The sequence below is a fragment of the Lithobates pipiens genome, unplaced genomic scaffold, assembly GCF_037356315.1.
Source record: "Lithobates pipiens isolate NorthernLeopardFrog02 unplaced genomic scaffold, aLitPip1_a1.2 Scaffold_18, whole genome shotgun sequence".
Taxonomy (NCBI): Eukaryota; Metazoa; Chordata; class Amphibia; order Anura; family Ranidae; genus Lithobates; species Lithobates pipiens.
Genome location: NW_027507758.1, coordinates 134,934,595 through 134,948,652, shown reverse-complemented (window position 1 = coordinate 134,948,652; position 14,058 = coordinate 134,934,595). Strand labels below are relative to the sequence as shown.

The window sequence follows — 14,058 nt, the reverse complement described above, 5'->3', positions numbered from 1 at the left end:
GAGAGTGGAGGAGTCGGAAGAGACCCCCCGAAGATGGAAGAGACCCCCGGAGCTGCCTAATAAACTACTTTAAAACCTGTCTAGTGTGTTTTTTTATTGTCTTTCTTTCACCCAGGTGAATGGGTAGGGGTAGAGCGCACCCACCCCCCCATGTTGAGGGCATGCGGCCTGGTATGGTTCAGGAGGGGGGGGGGGCGCTTGCTCGTCCCCACCCCTTTTCCTGACCGGCCAGGCTGCGTGCTCGGATAAGGGTCTAGTATGGACCTTGGGGGACCCCCACGCCATTTTTTCGGCATAGGGGAATCCCCTTAAAATCCATACCAGACCTAAGGGACAGCAAAGATCCGATGGAGCCCACACACAATCAAATTGTCCGATGGATTTGTTCCATCGGACTATTGCTGTCAGAAAGTCTGGTCATGTGTACGTGGCATTAGGGTTACATCAATCAGATACAGGGCATATTTCTAGCTGTAGGGAAACGATGGGGTCCTGCATTCCGGCCGTCATTGGTGGGCGTGATGGGATTTATACTTTTCTACCAGCCCAGATGTTAAAGGTTGCTTAGTGCTGGTATAAATGGCCTTGCAGCCAATATGGCTGAATTTGTTCTTTTAGATCTAATGAAGGGAGTGTAGACTTATGCCCCGTACACACAGTCGGAAATTCCGAAGGAAAAGGTCCCTTTGGATTATATTGTCGGAAAATCCAATCGTGTGTGGGCTCTATCAGACTTTTCTAGCAGGATCTCAAATTTTCCGAAAACAAAATCCGATCTGACTTTTTCCGATCGTTTGTAGAGAATTCCGATCGGACAAAGTGCCACACATGCTCAGATCAAAGTACGAGAGCAAAGCTATTGGCTACTAGCCTGAACGTAGACCAGTCGGAACGAAAGAACGTCATCATGTTCCGAACGATCGGATTTTCCGACAACTTTGTCCGACTGTGTGTATGCAACACCAGTTTCGGACAAAATCCGTCTGAAAAAATCAGACAGATTTTGTGGTCGGAACTTCCGACCGTGTGTACGGGGGCTAATGCCGTGTACACACGACCGGACTTTCCGGCAGACTAGGTCCAACAGTCTTCCCGACAGACTTTTCAGCGGAGTTCCGACTGACTTTTTCCGAAAGAACGGACTTGGCCAGACACAATCATACCAAAGTCCTACGGATTCGAACTTGATGACGTACGACCGGACTAGAATTAGGAAGTTCATAGCCAGTAGCCAATAGCTGCCCTAGCGTTGGTTTTCGTGCATCAGACTAGCATACAGACGAACAGATTTTTCGACCGGACCCGAGTCCGTCGGAATGATTTGAAACATGTTCTAAATCTAAAGTCCTTCTGATTTTTAGACAGCAAAGTTTCGCTGAAGCCCACACATGATTGAATTGTCCGGCGGAAGCGTTCCGTCGAACCTTTGTTATCAAAGTCTGGTCGTGTGTAAAAAACATTGCCTCTACAGGAGTTTTGAGTTCTTCCTGTAGAAGCAACTCAATTTTATCCTTTGTGTCCATGCACATTGGGATGTTTACAAGCATATTTTGATATTAACGTTTAGAGGCAGGAAAAAAAAACTTCTCATTCGCGTTTCTGATTAGGAGAGTTTTACATTTTTTCTGCCAGTGAGCTCCAAACTCATTTAAACTTTGTACAAAAAATTCTCTATATATTTTTTACTCCAAAGATAACAGACTATTTTTTTTTAAGCCCAGTGTACATGGAGCCTAACAGCTACATTTAGGCCCCTTTCACACGGACGGATAGAATGGTGCTTTTAGCTGCGGATTTTCTAGTTTTCTACCGCAGCTAAAAGCACACAGTGCTTCCCTATGGCCCCGTTCACACACAGCGTTTTCGTTACATGCGGTTCAGTGTGAATAGAAAAAATAGAATTTGATGCGTCCAGGTGCGTTGTAGCGCAGCTATATGCACATAACCGCAGGTAATCGTAGTCTTTTGTGTTAACTGTGGATAGCAGCGTGAGAAGGGATTCAAAGGACCAAAAAAAAAGGGTTGCTATGGGAATGACTATATTAGATAACTGCAGCTGAACGCAACTGCACAGAAACGCACATAAACGCAGGTAAATGCACTGTACAAATGCAGCTGATCACTGTGCCTGGAGTCTTGAATTTCACAGAAAAAAATAAACATGCTAAACTGCGGCAGAACAGCCGTCCGTGTGAAAGGGGCCTTACAGTTAAAGTAAATATACTAGAGCTGCATACCTGCCAACATTTTTTTGATATTTGTGATTCTGTTCAGCAGCTTTTCTCATTCAGATGCCTCTGCTAGACACTATAGCAATAGCATTTTTTCTGCCAGTAATCTCCAATCAGAAACACAAACCGGAAGGGGGCTTTTTTTCCCCCAGTGTGCATGGAGCCTAAATGTGATCATCTCTTCTTCAAGCAGTAATTGTTATGTTGACAGCATTGCATATGTCCCAATGCCTGGTTGGTTCAAGACCACCATAAACAAGGCAGTTTAATAGAGTAGTTGAACTTTAATTTTTTGATTGAAATTGCAAAGCAATCAGACATAAAATGGTGATCTCAGGCGCTGTCATTGTGAAAGTATTTAGATCTATGGCACAGTGGACACCATTCACTGACCCTGCAATAAAGGATTTTATTGTAGATGAGATGCAGGCATGTCTTAGCTGAAATGATTCTGTAGATTTACGGTATGATTACATTGTTATTACTAAGCATATACCTATCTTTATTGTTTACATTTGTAGTAGAGATTGTTTCGCATAAAAGACTTGCATGATAAGCATTGCATGGAAAAAATATGTCAAATAATAACATGCCATGGAATCGAGTTAACTTATAAAAATATACAACCAGCATCTTTACTAATGTGTACACAGTAAACATTGTTCTTATTGTGTAAACATAGGGGGCAATTTTCAAAAATGTTTCTTAGCTGTTCGTCCGGTGAAACTGCATGTACATTCATTCTGTGTGAATTATCCAGCATTCACTGATTAGTTTAGGTCCCGTTAGCCCGTGGGCATCCAATCCCAGCATTTGCATGCGCCTGGAAGGCACAGATACAGTGAACACTCCCCCCTGCCTGCAGCCTGTTAAAGTCTTTAAGAGTCTGAACTACACAGAGCCCTGGAGTTCAGGGGCATATGTCAAGAACACAGAATATGTGCGTAGAAAAGATGTAGCTGGATAGCCGCACTCCGAATTATTCAACTTTATTTAAAAAATGTAATTAAAATCATAGCATTTAAGCTTGTAAACAGACTAACTGCACAGCCGCTGACATGTTTCACACTGAACACGGTGCTTAGTCATAGCTCCTCAGAATCAGAATATGTGCTTACTGAATGTATGTCCCTGAATTCTTATGGACTTCTCCTGGTCTGCATATTTCTTCCAGGTATACTGTATGCATATTTACAGCTCATATAGGGGGGAAGTTACTAAAACTGGTGCACATAGAATCCAGGGGAACTGTGCAGAGTAGCCAATCATCTTCTAGGTTTTATTGTCAAAGCTTTAGGCTCAGTTCACACTGCCACGACTTGGGATGCGACTTGTGAGACCCCAAGTTGCATGACATGTGAAATCCCATGTTAGTCATTGAGAGTTGTCTTACTTAGCACTACTGAAGTCGCTCCAACTTTGGAAAAGGTTCCTGTACTACTTCAAGGCGACGTCTAGCCGATTTGTGCCCATAGACTTTAATGGTAGTCACTTCCAAGTCAGATGCTTATCTATATTAATGTGATTTGGATCTGAACATTACAGGAAGATTTCCCAGGCAGCGCATGTCACCTTCCTCTATGCTGTTATCGCTGCATATCTGCACAAGGCAAAGTCACATCAAAGTAGTGCTCAAGTGGCATCAAGTCACCAGGAAGTCACCTGCAAAGTCGCATTGTAAGTCGTGTGACTTTCAGGTCACAGTAGTGTGAACCGAGCCGTATTGAACAAACCGAAGTTAGAAACTGATTGGTTACTATGCACAGCTGCACCAAGTTTTGTGTGCTCCAGTTTTGGGAAATCTCACCCATAGGGGCCTATTTTAAGTTAAAAACAGTTTATTTTTTTTGCTAGAAAATTACTTAGAACCCCCAAACATATATATATATTTTTAAAACACCCTAGAGAATAAAATGGCAGTCTTTGCAGTACTTTGTCATACCATATTTGTGCAGCGGTCTTACAAACGCAGTTTTTTTCTTTATTGTGAAAGATAATGTTACGCCGAGGAAATTGATACCCATATGTCCTGCTTCAAAATTGTGCCCGCTCGTGGAATAGCGATAAACTTTGGCCTTAAAAATCTCCATCTGCGACATTTAAACATTTCTACAAGTTACCAGTTTTGAGTTAGAGGAGGTCTAGTGCTAGAATTATTGCTCTCGCTCTAACGATCGCAGCGATACTTCATGTGTGGCTTGAACACTGTTTTCATATGTGGGTGCGACTTATGTATGCGTTCGCTTCTGTGCATGAGCACGAGGGGACTGGGCCCTTTAAAAAAATGTTTCTTATTTATTTTACTTGTTATTTTTTATTTTTACAATGTCCGTTTAAAAAATAAAATTTGGGTCACTTTCTTCCTATTACAAGGAATGTTAACATCCCTTGTAATAGAAAAAAAGCATGACAGGACCTCTTTAATGTGAGATCTGGGGTCAAAAAGACCTCATATCTCATATTTACACTTAAATGCAATAAAAAAAAAAAAGAAAATGTTTTTATTTTTTCAATAAAAAAAATTTCCCCTTTAAGACCATTGCTCATCCAATGGTATGGAGTCACTCAAATCAATGCCTTGTAGGGGAAAGGTCCCAATCGTCTCTGCCGCTACTGACGGCTCCGGTAAGCAACGGAGACCACTGGGAAGTGGCAGGAGGGGGGTAGGCACCTCTCTCGTCACCAATAAAAGTGATCTTGTGGCAAAACCACCACAGAGACCACTTTTATCTGAAAGCTATCTGCTGCCATAACAACGGTATTCGATGTCAAAGGACTGACGTATATCGATAGCGGGATGGTCCGCAAGTGGTTAAAAAAGGCTTGGATTTTTTCCTTTGGCCTGGTTCACACCTATGCAGGTTGTAGTTTGCATTTTCCAGGTGCATTTTTCTTTTTTTAATACATGTTTTTTTATCCATTGAAGTCTATGTAACCAAAAACCAGGAAAAGGTCCCTGGCCCTTTCCATAAAATGCACAGATGTGGACATGACCCATGGGGAACCATGTTAAATAGACTGTAGTGTGTTTCTGCAAAGCTGAAAATGCACTAAAAAATGCATAGTTCTGATAGTTGTGAACCAGGCCTAAATGTACATCATATACAGTACAATATAACTAGATACTAACTTTTATAGGTAAAGTTAATCCAGGAAATATCTGATTGCCTCATGGGGGATCAGGAAGGATATTTTCCCCTGCTGGAGCAAATTGCATCATGCTTTGCTGTTTTTTTTTGCCTTCCTCTGGATCAATGTGGGTATGGGATTGTTGGGATTGTTTATATAGGATTATATATATATTTTTCCCCCTTTTGTTGGTTGAACTGGATGGACTTTTCTTCAATCAGATTATCTATGTAACCATCTTGACAAAAAAACATGGATGCCGATTGGTTTCTATGTAGAGCGGCACCAGATTTTGCACTCTCCAGTTTTGGTAAATCAACCCTATATAGTGCCAGTATAGGGCAGACAGACACTGTTGGAGAACTACAAAACAAAAGAGATTCCGAGCTCAAATTACCGACCAGCCTGCAACCAACTGAATTATCCTTTCTAACAGTATGCATTAAAAACAGGGGTTTAGTTTGCACACGTTTGCAAATACAAGCGTAAGCTACAAAGCCCCGTCAAGGCACCCCAGTATTTTCTGTGGTCCTAAGTCTAAATTTTGAGAGCCTCCACAGTGGAAGCATATGCACTATAATGTGTAGGGAGAGGGCATGTGAGCCTGGAGGGAGCCCACCCCTCCTTAAAGGCACAGAGGCACCCAGCATATAGCACCATAGCAGTAAAGATGCCAAGGTGCGTCCCCTCACTAGTATTTCAACAGCACAAACAAATGGTCACTGCCCTCACTTATAACTGGCCTTTGCAACAAAGAGCACATAGTAGGGGAACGCATGCAAAACAAACCAAAGAAATTCCCAGCTTAGCTTACCGACCAGCCTTCAACCAACCAAATTATCCTGTCTAACAGTATGCGTTAAAAACAGGGGTTAAATTTGGTTGGTTGCAGGCTGGTCAGTAAGTTGAGCTGGGAATTTCTTTGTTCTTTTTTTTGCATGCGTTGAACTTTCATGTGCTTCTTGCTGCAAAGGTCAGTTATAGGTGAGGGCAGTGGCCATTTGTTTGTACTGTGGGAGAACTTCTCTGCACAATGCAATATACTGTAGACTGAGAGATGTCTGTGCTCAAATCCAAATAGCTTATACACATGAGAAGGTGACACCCCAGTTTAAGGGAGAGTGCATTGCTAAATATTTCTAGACTGCACAGTACTTTTTAACCTACTGGTACCTGTAGATGGCATAACTGATTTTAAACAAAAGGTAAACGCACCCTTTAAGCCTTTCGCTGCCACCGCCATAGGTTGTCAGTAGTTTACATACACTCCTAGGTGCCTAGTGTGTAAATATTCTGCCTGATTACTTTTTAATACTTTCCCCCCCCCCCCACAAACATACCCCCCCCCTTCCCACAAGTCTCCTGGGCTTCACTATCTCACCTATGTGCCCAAGGCCTGCATGGCGAATTTTGCCTGGTTGAGGATAGGAAAACCAGAAAACATCCTTTCACTGATTTCACCTAGCTAGCCTGGATGCAACAAGGAATTTGTCACTTATGGTTTCAGTTGTCACTTTTCCAAGCTCCTATGGCCAAGGAAGAAGATAATGGAGTGTGATCTGTTCTCCATTAGCTTCATTGGCATGCAGGGTAGGCAGGGGTCGAATAGATCCCTGATGTCTCACTGAAGAGAGCCTGTCGTAGTAAACATGCTATTACATAGGGTGCTTTTGGTTAAGTGAAAAAAAATCTGTAAAAAAAATAAAATGACACCCAATGACTAAAACCAAAAATGTTGAGCCCTCTTGCCTACACATACATGCACATGTGTTCATAAACACACATGTTGATTGCACTACAAATGTTACATATTGCCATGCATGCTAAAGTGACCGCGATAATTCTAGGGCCATTATACACAGTTAAGAGCTTTCAAAGCATCACCTATAGAAAATTTGCAGTCTGCCCCATTACATGGCCACTCACGGTTTTAGGGCTTTGCGTGTTTGGTATCTATTTACTCTGCAAAAACTCATCTTTTATACTTTTATTTATATATATATATATATATATATATATATATACATATACATATATATATATATATATATATATATATATATATATATATATATATATATATATATATATACACCAAAAATGGGTAATACCGTATATTGTATTTGTATGCACTACAACTTTACTGTATTTTTACAGAAAATGTACACTTGATAAACTTTTGCTACATTATACAAAGTGACATATAAATTGGGACTGCCACTATTTGATTCTTGGGGGTTTTACCTAATCTTCAGGCCTAATATATTTTTTTGTGTGTGTGCAATAAAATGCAAAAATAGCACTTGCAGCAAAAGGGTTAAATAAAAGGTTAAATAAGGGAAGTTGGAAAGCAACAAGACTAGTCTAATATAGGAAGTAAAATAAGTCTAGTTAGCAAGTCTGACCTTTAACATAGAAAAAATTAGCTATTAAAAATCAGAGCTGGAATAGTTTAATTTGTGCTAACACATTTAAAACGGTAGTAAACTCTTGTTAAAAAAAAAAAAAAAAGTTTCTTCCTGCAAGGCAATATCATAATGTGCTAGGATGCATCTCATACTAGCACATTATGAAAGACTTACCTTGAAATGAAGCCCCTTGGCGGCGCGCTGTCACTGCTGCAGAGGTTTCCATATTCACCTAATCTTCCTTAAAGGTTCGCAGGCTGTGGCCGCTTGAATGGCCGAGCTGCGATGACGTCACTCATGCGCATGTGCGTGGGAGTCTTGTTCATGACACACAGCTCGGAAGGAGCAATATTGGTATGCCATTTCTTCAGAGCGCATGTGCTGGTGATGTAAAAATCACCATAAAAATAGAGAGTTTACTACCACTTTCCCTACATTCACACCAATGCGCTTGTTGGTGCGTTTTGCATTTTGCAGTGCATTTGATTGACGATGGATCTACATCGGGGGGCATTATTTTTAAATTTTTAATAAAGGAATTGTCAAACAATGTGTTTTTCTTTTTTTTGTGAACGAGTAGGAGTACAATGCACCCCATACTCATTTACATGGGGGGGGGATCTGGGGACCCCCTTATTAAAGAGGGCTTCCAGATTCTTCACAGACCCCCACAGCCTAGGGTTGAGGGGAAGAGGCCCTTGTCCCCATCAACATAGCATAAGGAAGTAAAGCCATGGGGGGTAGAGGCATGGCATGCGGCCTGGTATGGTTCGGAGGGGGGGCAGCCCTCGCTCTTCCCCCTCCCTTTCCTGACCTGCCAAGCTGCATGCTTGGATAAGGGTCTGGCATGGATTTGGGGGGAACCCCACGCCAAAATCTGAAAAAAATTGTGTGGGGTTCCCCTCCAACTCCATACCAGGCCCGTTTTTTTCAGAAATGTTTTGTCAGCAATTCTTTTTTTTACATTCAACTGTCAGCGGGAATAACATGAAAACTGCAAGCAAAAACGCATCAAAAACAAGGGTTTAAAAATGCAAAACGTGCCTGTAAAACGCATCAGCCATATAGATGTGAACCTAGACTTTAAGCATGTAGTACAGATTGGAATCTAGTCATCCTTCTTTTTCTTCCTGTAGGGGTAGGGGAGGTATGCAGTGCTATTCATTTTGGATTTATTAGTAGGAAAAATGAATTTACAAAAAAGAAATATAAAACAATTTCCAGTCTTTCCAGTTGGTTGCTGCAAATGACCAAATTCAGTCACTTGCACACAAAGGAATTATCAACAATATAATTCAGCGATATCTGCCCTCGGCCATGTGGCCACCTTTCGCCTTTTTTTCGTGTTAGTACGTATGCCAAAGTTTTCTATGCTGGAGGTTAAGTGAAAAGTAAAAGGTTCAAATCCAACCAAAGCATGTTAAGCTTTCCCTTGACATTGCCTGTTGTTGGCTTAGACATTCTGTTTACCTGTTTTCCAATCCGTCATTATGTTCAGCCACTCATTTCTGAAATGGCGAACAATACAAAACATATTTTAGACATGCAGAAAAGAGTATTTGCCTTTCTTGCCATGATTGGCTCTGCATTCCAAAAGCACCTGTGCAAATACATCTCTGGATGGCAATGTGATTAATGGTTTATCATCACAAAGCCTGTCCACCCTTGCACAGTGGCCCAATACATCGTCTCCTATGTGCTTCATAGCTGATCATTGTGCAAGACCCTTCATGGTGCTTCTGTCTGTCAGTTACTGATAGACATGTCGGAGAATAGATGGGGCACCCACGGCTCTCGGCAATGGAGGACAATTCATGCAATTCAAGTCTGGAACATGTAGAATCACTGCTGAATATTATCAAAACTTTCTTCAGCCTTCCTTCAAAGAGAACATGTATTTATTTCATCTGGACCTGGGACACAGAAACATTTATTGAATATGAAAACTATTATTTATAGCATAACCAGGAAAAATTTGTGTGCAGCTGTGTTTATTTACATTTGAAGAATAGGAATAGTACTTATCATTTTACATTGTAGGGCTCGTTTACACTTGCGTCGCCCACTGGAGAGCAATCTGTGGGGGGTGACTTTTTGGAGGGCATTTGACGGGTGGCTGGGAGGCGATATGTCGCTTCCTCTTGCCTGTTTTAACCCTTGAGGCCTGATTCACACCTATGCATTTTAAGTGCTTTTTTTGCATTTCGCAGATTTGCACTACAGAACGTGTTCCATAGGAACCCATGTTAAATGGACTGTAGTGCAAATCTGCAAAATGCAAAAAGCACTAGAAATGCATAGGTGTGAATCCAACCAAATCCAGTCTTCTCTGGGTAGAGATCCTTCTATTTATGTTTTTACTATGAATCCCGTCACAGAATACATTCAAAACAACTCACAAAGAAGGACTCTCGCATGGTTTCTACATATGTTTTATTTTTTTAGTTACGCTATCACTGCTCTGAAGATATAAGCAATGACACCAGTATTTACTATACATACAATATATAGGAGGATGTGTTTTACAGGTTGTTTGCCATATTATTTGTGTATATTGTGCAATCAATGTGTATACATTATTTTTATTAGATTTGAGCTTTTAATTGTGAAATGATTTTGCTGCAGGAGACATTAATCTCACAGTTTAAGAAGCTGAGGACTCTGATCACGGATGCTTGTGCAGCGCAGGGCAGGACATTGAAGCCAGACCCCAAGGGAGAAAACTGGCCCTTGTCAGGTGAGTGCAGCGTTTAGTACATAGCCCAATTGCAATAGCTGGCCATACATTGTTAGGTTGGGTACACACTAGCTCTGAAAAGAAATCCACTGTGAATCACTTTTAAGAGTGTGGCTAAGTTGCCGCCATCAGGCATTTAGGAGGCAATCTTGCCGCCTCCTGATTGCCTTTTTTTTTTTTTTTTAACAAATAGCAGTTTATGATGGGGCTACTGCATTGAAACCACGAGCCAAGCATTTGTCTTGTGGTTGCAGTGAAGCCCCATTGATTTAATTGGCGAGTTTGACAGGCAGTGCTGCCTGTTATTCTACGTCACTTTACAATTTGCAGCACCCACGGAGCAAAGCATTGCAGCTTTTGCATAGGAATGGATTTTACCGGGGGGGTTGTGAGGTAAAACTGCAGCTCAGCCATCTGTTTTATACCACCCCCTAGCTGCCCTTGTGAAAGAGGCCTTAGGGCCAATCCACACCATAGAAACACAGTCCGGGTGCATTCCAGATGCTTTTCTGCATGCTCGTTTTTGATGCGTTCCAGTGCATTTTTGGTGCGTTTTTTGATGCAGTCCAGTACATTTTTCCCCCTCTTTTTTTTCCTTAACCTTAAATAAGGACATGTTTGTTCCAGTGCCTTTTTGGTGCATTTTGGTGCATTCCAGTGCATTTTTGATGCTTTTTAGAGCGTTTCAGTGCAGGAAAAATGTGGCATGTTCTACTTTTTTCTGGAACTGCAAGTACAGGTGTGGACTATGCCATTAAAAACCATATAACCTACTTTCCATGTGTTTTTGATGCAGAAAAAATGCACTGGACTACATGTGGTGTGAACTGGCCCTTAGAAACACAGTCCGGATGTGTTCCAGATGCTTTTCTGCATGCGCCTTTTTGATGCAGTCCAGTGCATTTTCCCCCTCTTTTTTTCTTAACCTTAAATAAGGACATGTGTTTTAGTGTGTTTTCGGTGCATTTAGGTGCGTTTTGGTGCATTTCAGTGCGTTTTTTATGCTTTTTAGAGCGTTCCAGCACAGTCCAATGCAGGAAACATGTGCCATGTTCTACTCTTTTTTTCTGAAATGCACTGGAACTGCAAGCACTGGTGTGAACTATGCCATTAAAAACCATATAACCTACTTTCCCATGCAGAAAAAAAATGCACTGGACTGCATGTGGTGTGAACTGGCCCTTAGTCTTTTTTCTGGTACAATAGTTTTTATTGTAATAAAGAAGCATAACAGCACAACAACTATTCACCCACACAGGAGCACAACATATCAGACATAACATCAAGACATTGGCAGGAAAGCATATGAGCAGTTAACTTTTTTGAAGAATTAATGTCCACTGAGCGACCCAGGGGTGCAAAGCACAGGTCCACATATGTCACCTGGGGGCGTTAGTCTTTTTTCATTCAGCCAGTGGGCTAAATGGAAAATAACTAACAGAATAACTAACTGGGACATTGTAATCTGATGCCCCATACACACCACGATCAGAAATTCTGCCAGCAAAAATCGTGTGTGAGCTTTTGGTCAGAAATTTTGACCGTGTGTATGCTCCATCAGACTTTTGCTGGCAGAATTCCAGCCAGCAAAAGATTGAGAGCGGGTTCTCTATTTTTCGGGCAGAAAAAGTTCCTATCTGAAAATGCGTTCGTGTGTATGCAGTTCAGACGGGCAAAAAATCACGCATGCCCAGAAACAATTTGACGCATGCTCAGAAACAATTAGACGCATGCTCAGAAGCATTGAACTTCATTTTCTCGGTTCGTTGTGGTGGTGTACGTCACCGCGTTCTTGACGGTCAAAAGTTCAAAGAACTGAGCGGAACCCATCCAAGTTTTTTCTGATGGAATTTCTGATCGTGTGTATGGGGCATGACAGCTGCTGGTTTCAAAATGCACTGATTGAAGCAATTGTTCAAGGAAAATTCTCCACTGTGTCCCTTCAACAGAAATCTATCATGCGATTGACTTCTGACAAGTGGGGAGGGCCACACTGATCAAAATTCAGCCAGTCCCTGCTGAACCAAATTCATTTTGGTCAATGTATGGCCAGCTAATGGTTCCCAACCTCTGTTTTCAAGTACCAGCCAGCTTATCATGTTTTTAGGATTTCCTTCACCTTTTCTAAGTGCCTGTTCACATGACAAAAACATCTTCATCTGTTTCCGATCGCATTCATGTTTTTAACGTGTTTATGATGCATTCCAGTGCATTTTTGATGCGTTTCTGGACACATTCTAGATCCTTATTTTTCCTGTTTATTTTTTTAACTGTATGGGGTCCAGTGCATTATTTATGCATTTTTATGCTTTTTACCGCATTTCAGTACAGTTCTGTGCAGGACAAAAAAGCAACATGTACTTTTTTTCTGGAACTGAAAAGCACCAGAACGCACTGCACTGGAGTGAACTATGCCATTGGAACTTTCTATGCATTTTTGATGCAGAAAACAAAAGCACTGCACTGCATGTTGGGTGAATGGGGGAAATTCCCAAAACATATCATGTTGGGGGGGGGTCCTTGAAGAACGAGGTTTGTAAACACTGCCCTGTAGGATCAGGAGTGGCCTCTACACAGCAGTGACATACGTACATTAGTGATGGACGAACTTCCGACGGGACGTTTCGCGAACGCGAAACGCGAACGGGCACAAACGTTCGCGAAAACGACCGTTCGCCGCGGGCTCCATTGACTTCAATGGGAGGCGAATTTCGCAAACCTTTAGGTCGAATTTGCGGCCACGGGGTAATTATTAGGGGGTAGCACGTAGTCCCACCACCTGGACAATAGCATAATACATGTATGAGGTGAATTTGGGATCGATAACTACAAGCATTTTTTTTTTATTTGGGAAATTGTTCTGACAATTCAGGACTATGGAGCTAATGAAGGCAATGGAGGAGAGGGAAGGTCAGGGACCAGGGTAGGCAAACAAGAGGGTGCAGGAGATACAGAGCACTGACAGCAGCACCGTAATACAGAGCACTGACATCAGCACCGTGACATACAGCGCTGACAGCAGCTCCGTGACATACAGCGCTGACAGCAGCTCCGTGACATACAGCGCTGACAGCAGCTCCGTGACATACAGCGCTGACAGCAGCTCCGTGACATACAGCGCTGACAGCAGCTCCGTGACATACAGCGCTGACAGCAGCACCGTGACATACAGCGCTGACAGCAGCTCCGTGACATACAGCGCTGACAGCAGCTCCGTGACATACAGCGCTGACAGCAGCTCCGTGACATACAGCACTGACAGCAGCTCCGTGACATACAGCGCTGACAGCAGCTCCGTGACATACAGCGCTGACAGCAGCACCGTGACATACAGCGCTGACAGCAGCTCCGTGACATACAGCGCTGACAGCAGCTCCGTGACATACAGCGCTGACAGCAGCTCCGTGACATACAGCACTGACAGCAGCTCCGTGACATACAGCGCTGACAGCAGCTCCGTGACATACAGCGCTGACAGCAGCACCGTGACATACAGCGCTGACAGCAGCTCCGTGACATACAGCGCTGACAGCAGCTCCGTGACATACAGCGC

General features: G+C 42.4%; 1 protein-coding gene across 7 annotated transcripts in view; it reads left to right on the top strand.

Moving 5' to 3' along the window:
• Positions 1–14,058, top strand: part of FAM120B (family with sequence similarity 120 member B) — a 199,259-nt gene that overhangs the window by 158,756 nt on the left and 26,445 nt on the right. For all 7 annotated transcript variants that reach the window (XM_077486155.1, XM_077486154.1, XM_077486157.1 and 4 more), the window contains one exon: positions 10,394–10,505. In XM_077486155.1, coding sequence (XP_077342281.1) covers positions 10,394–10,505 — 112 coding nt within the window. The remainder of the gene's footprint in view (positions 1–10,393; positions 10,506–14,058) is intronic.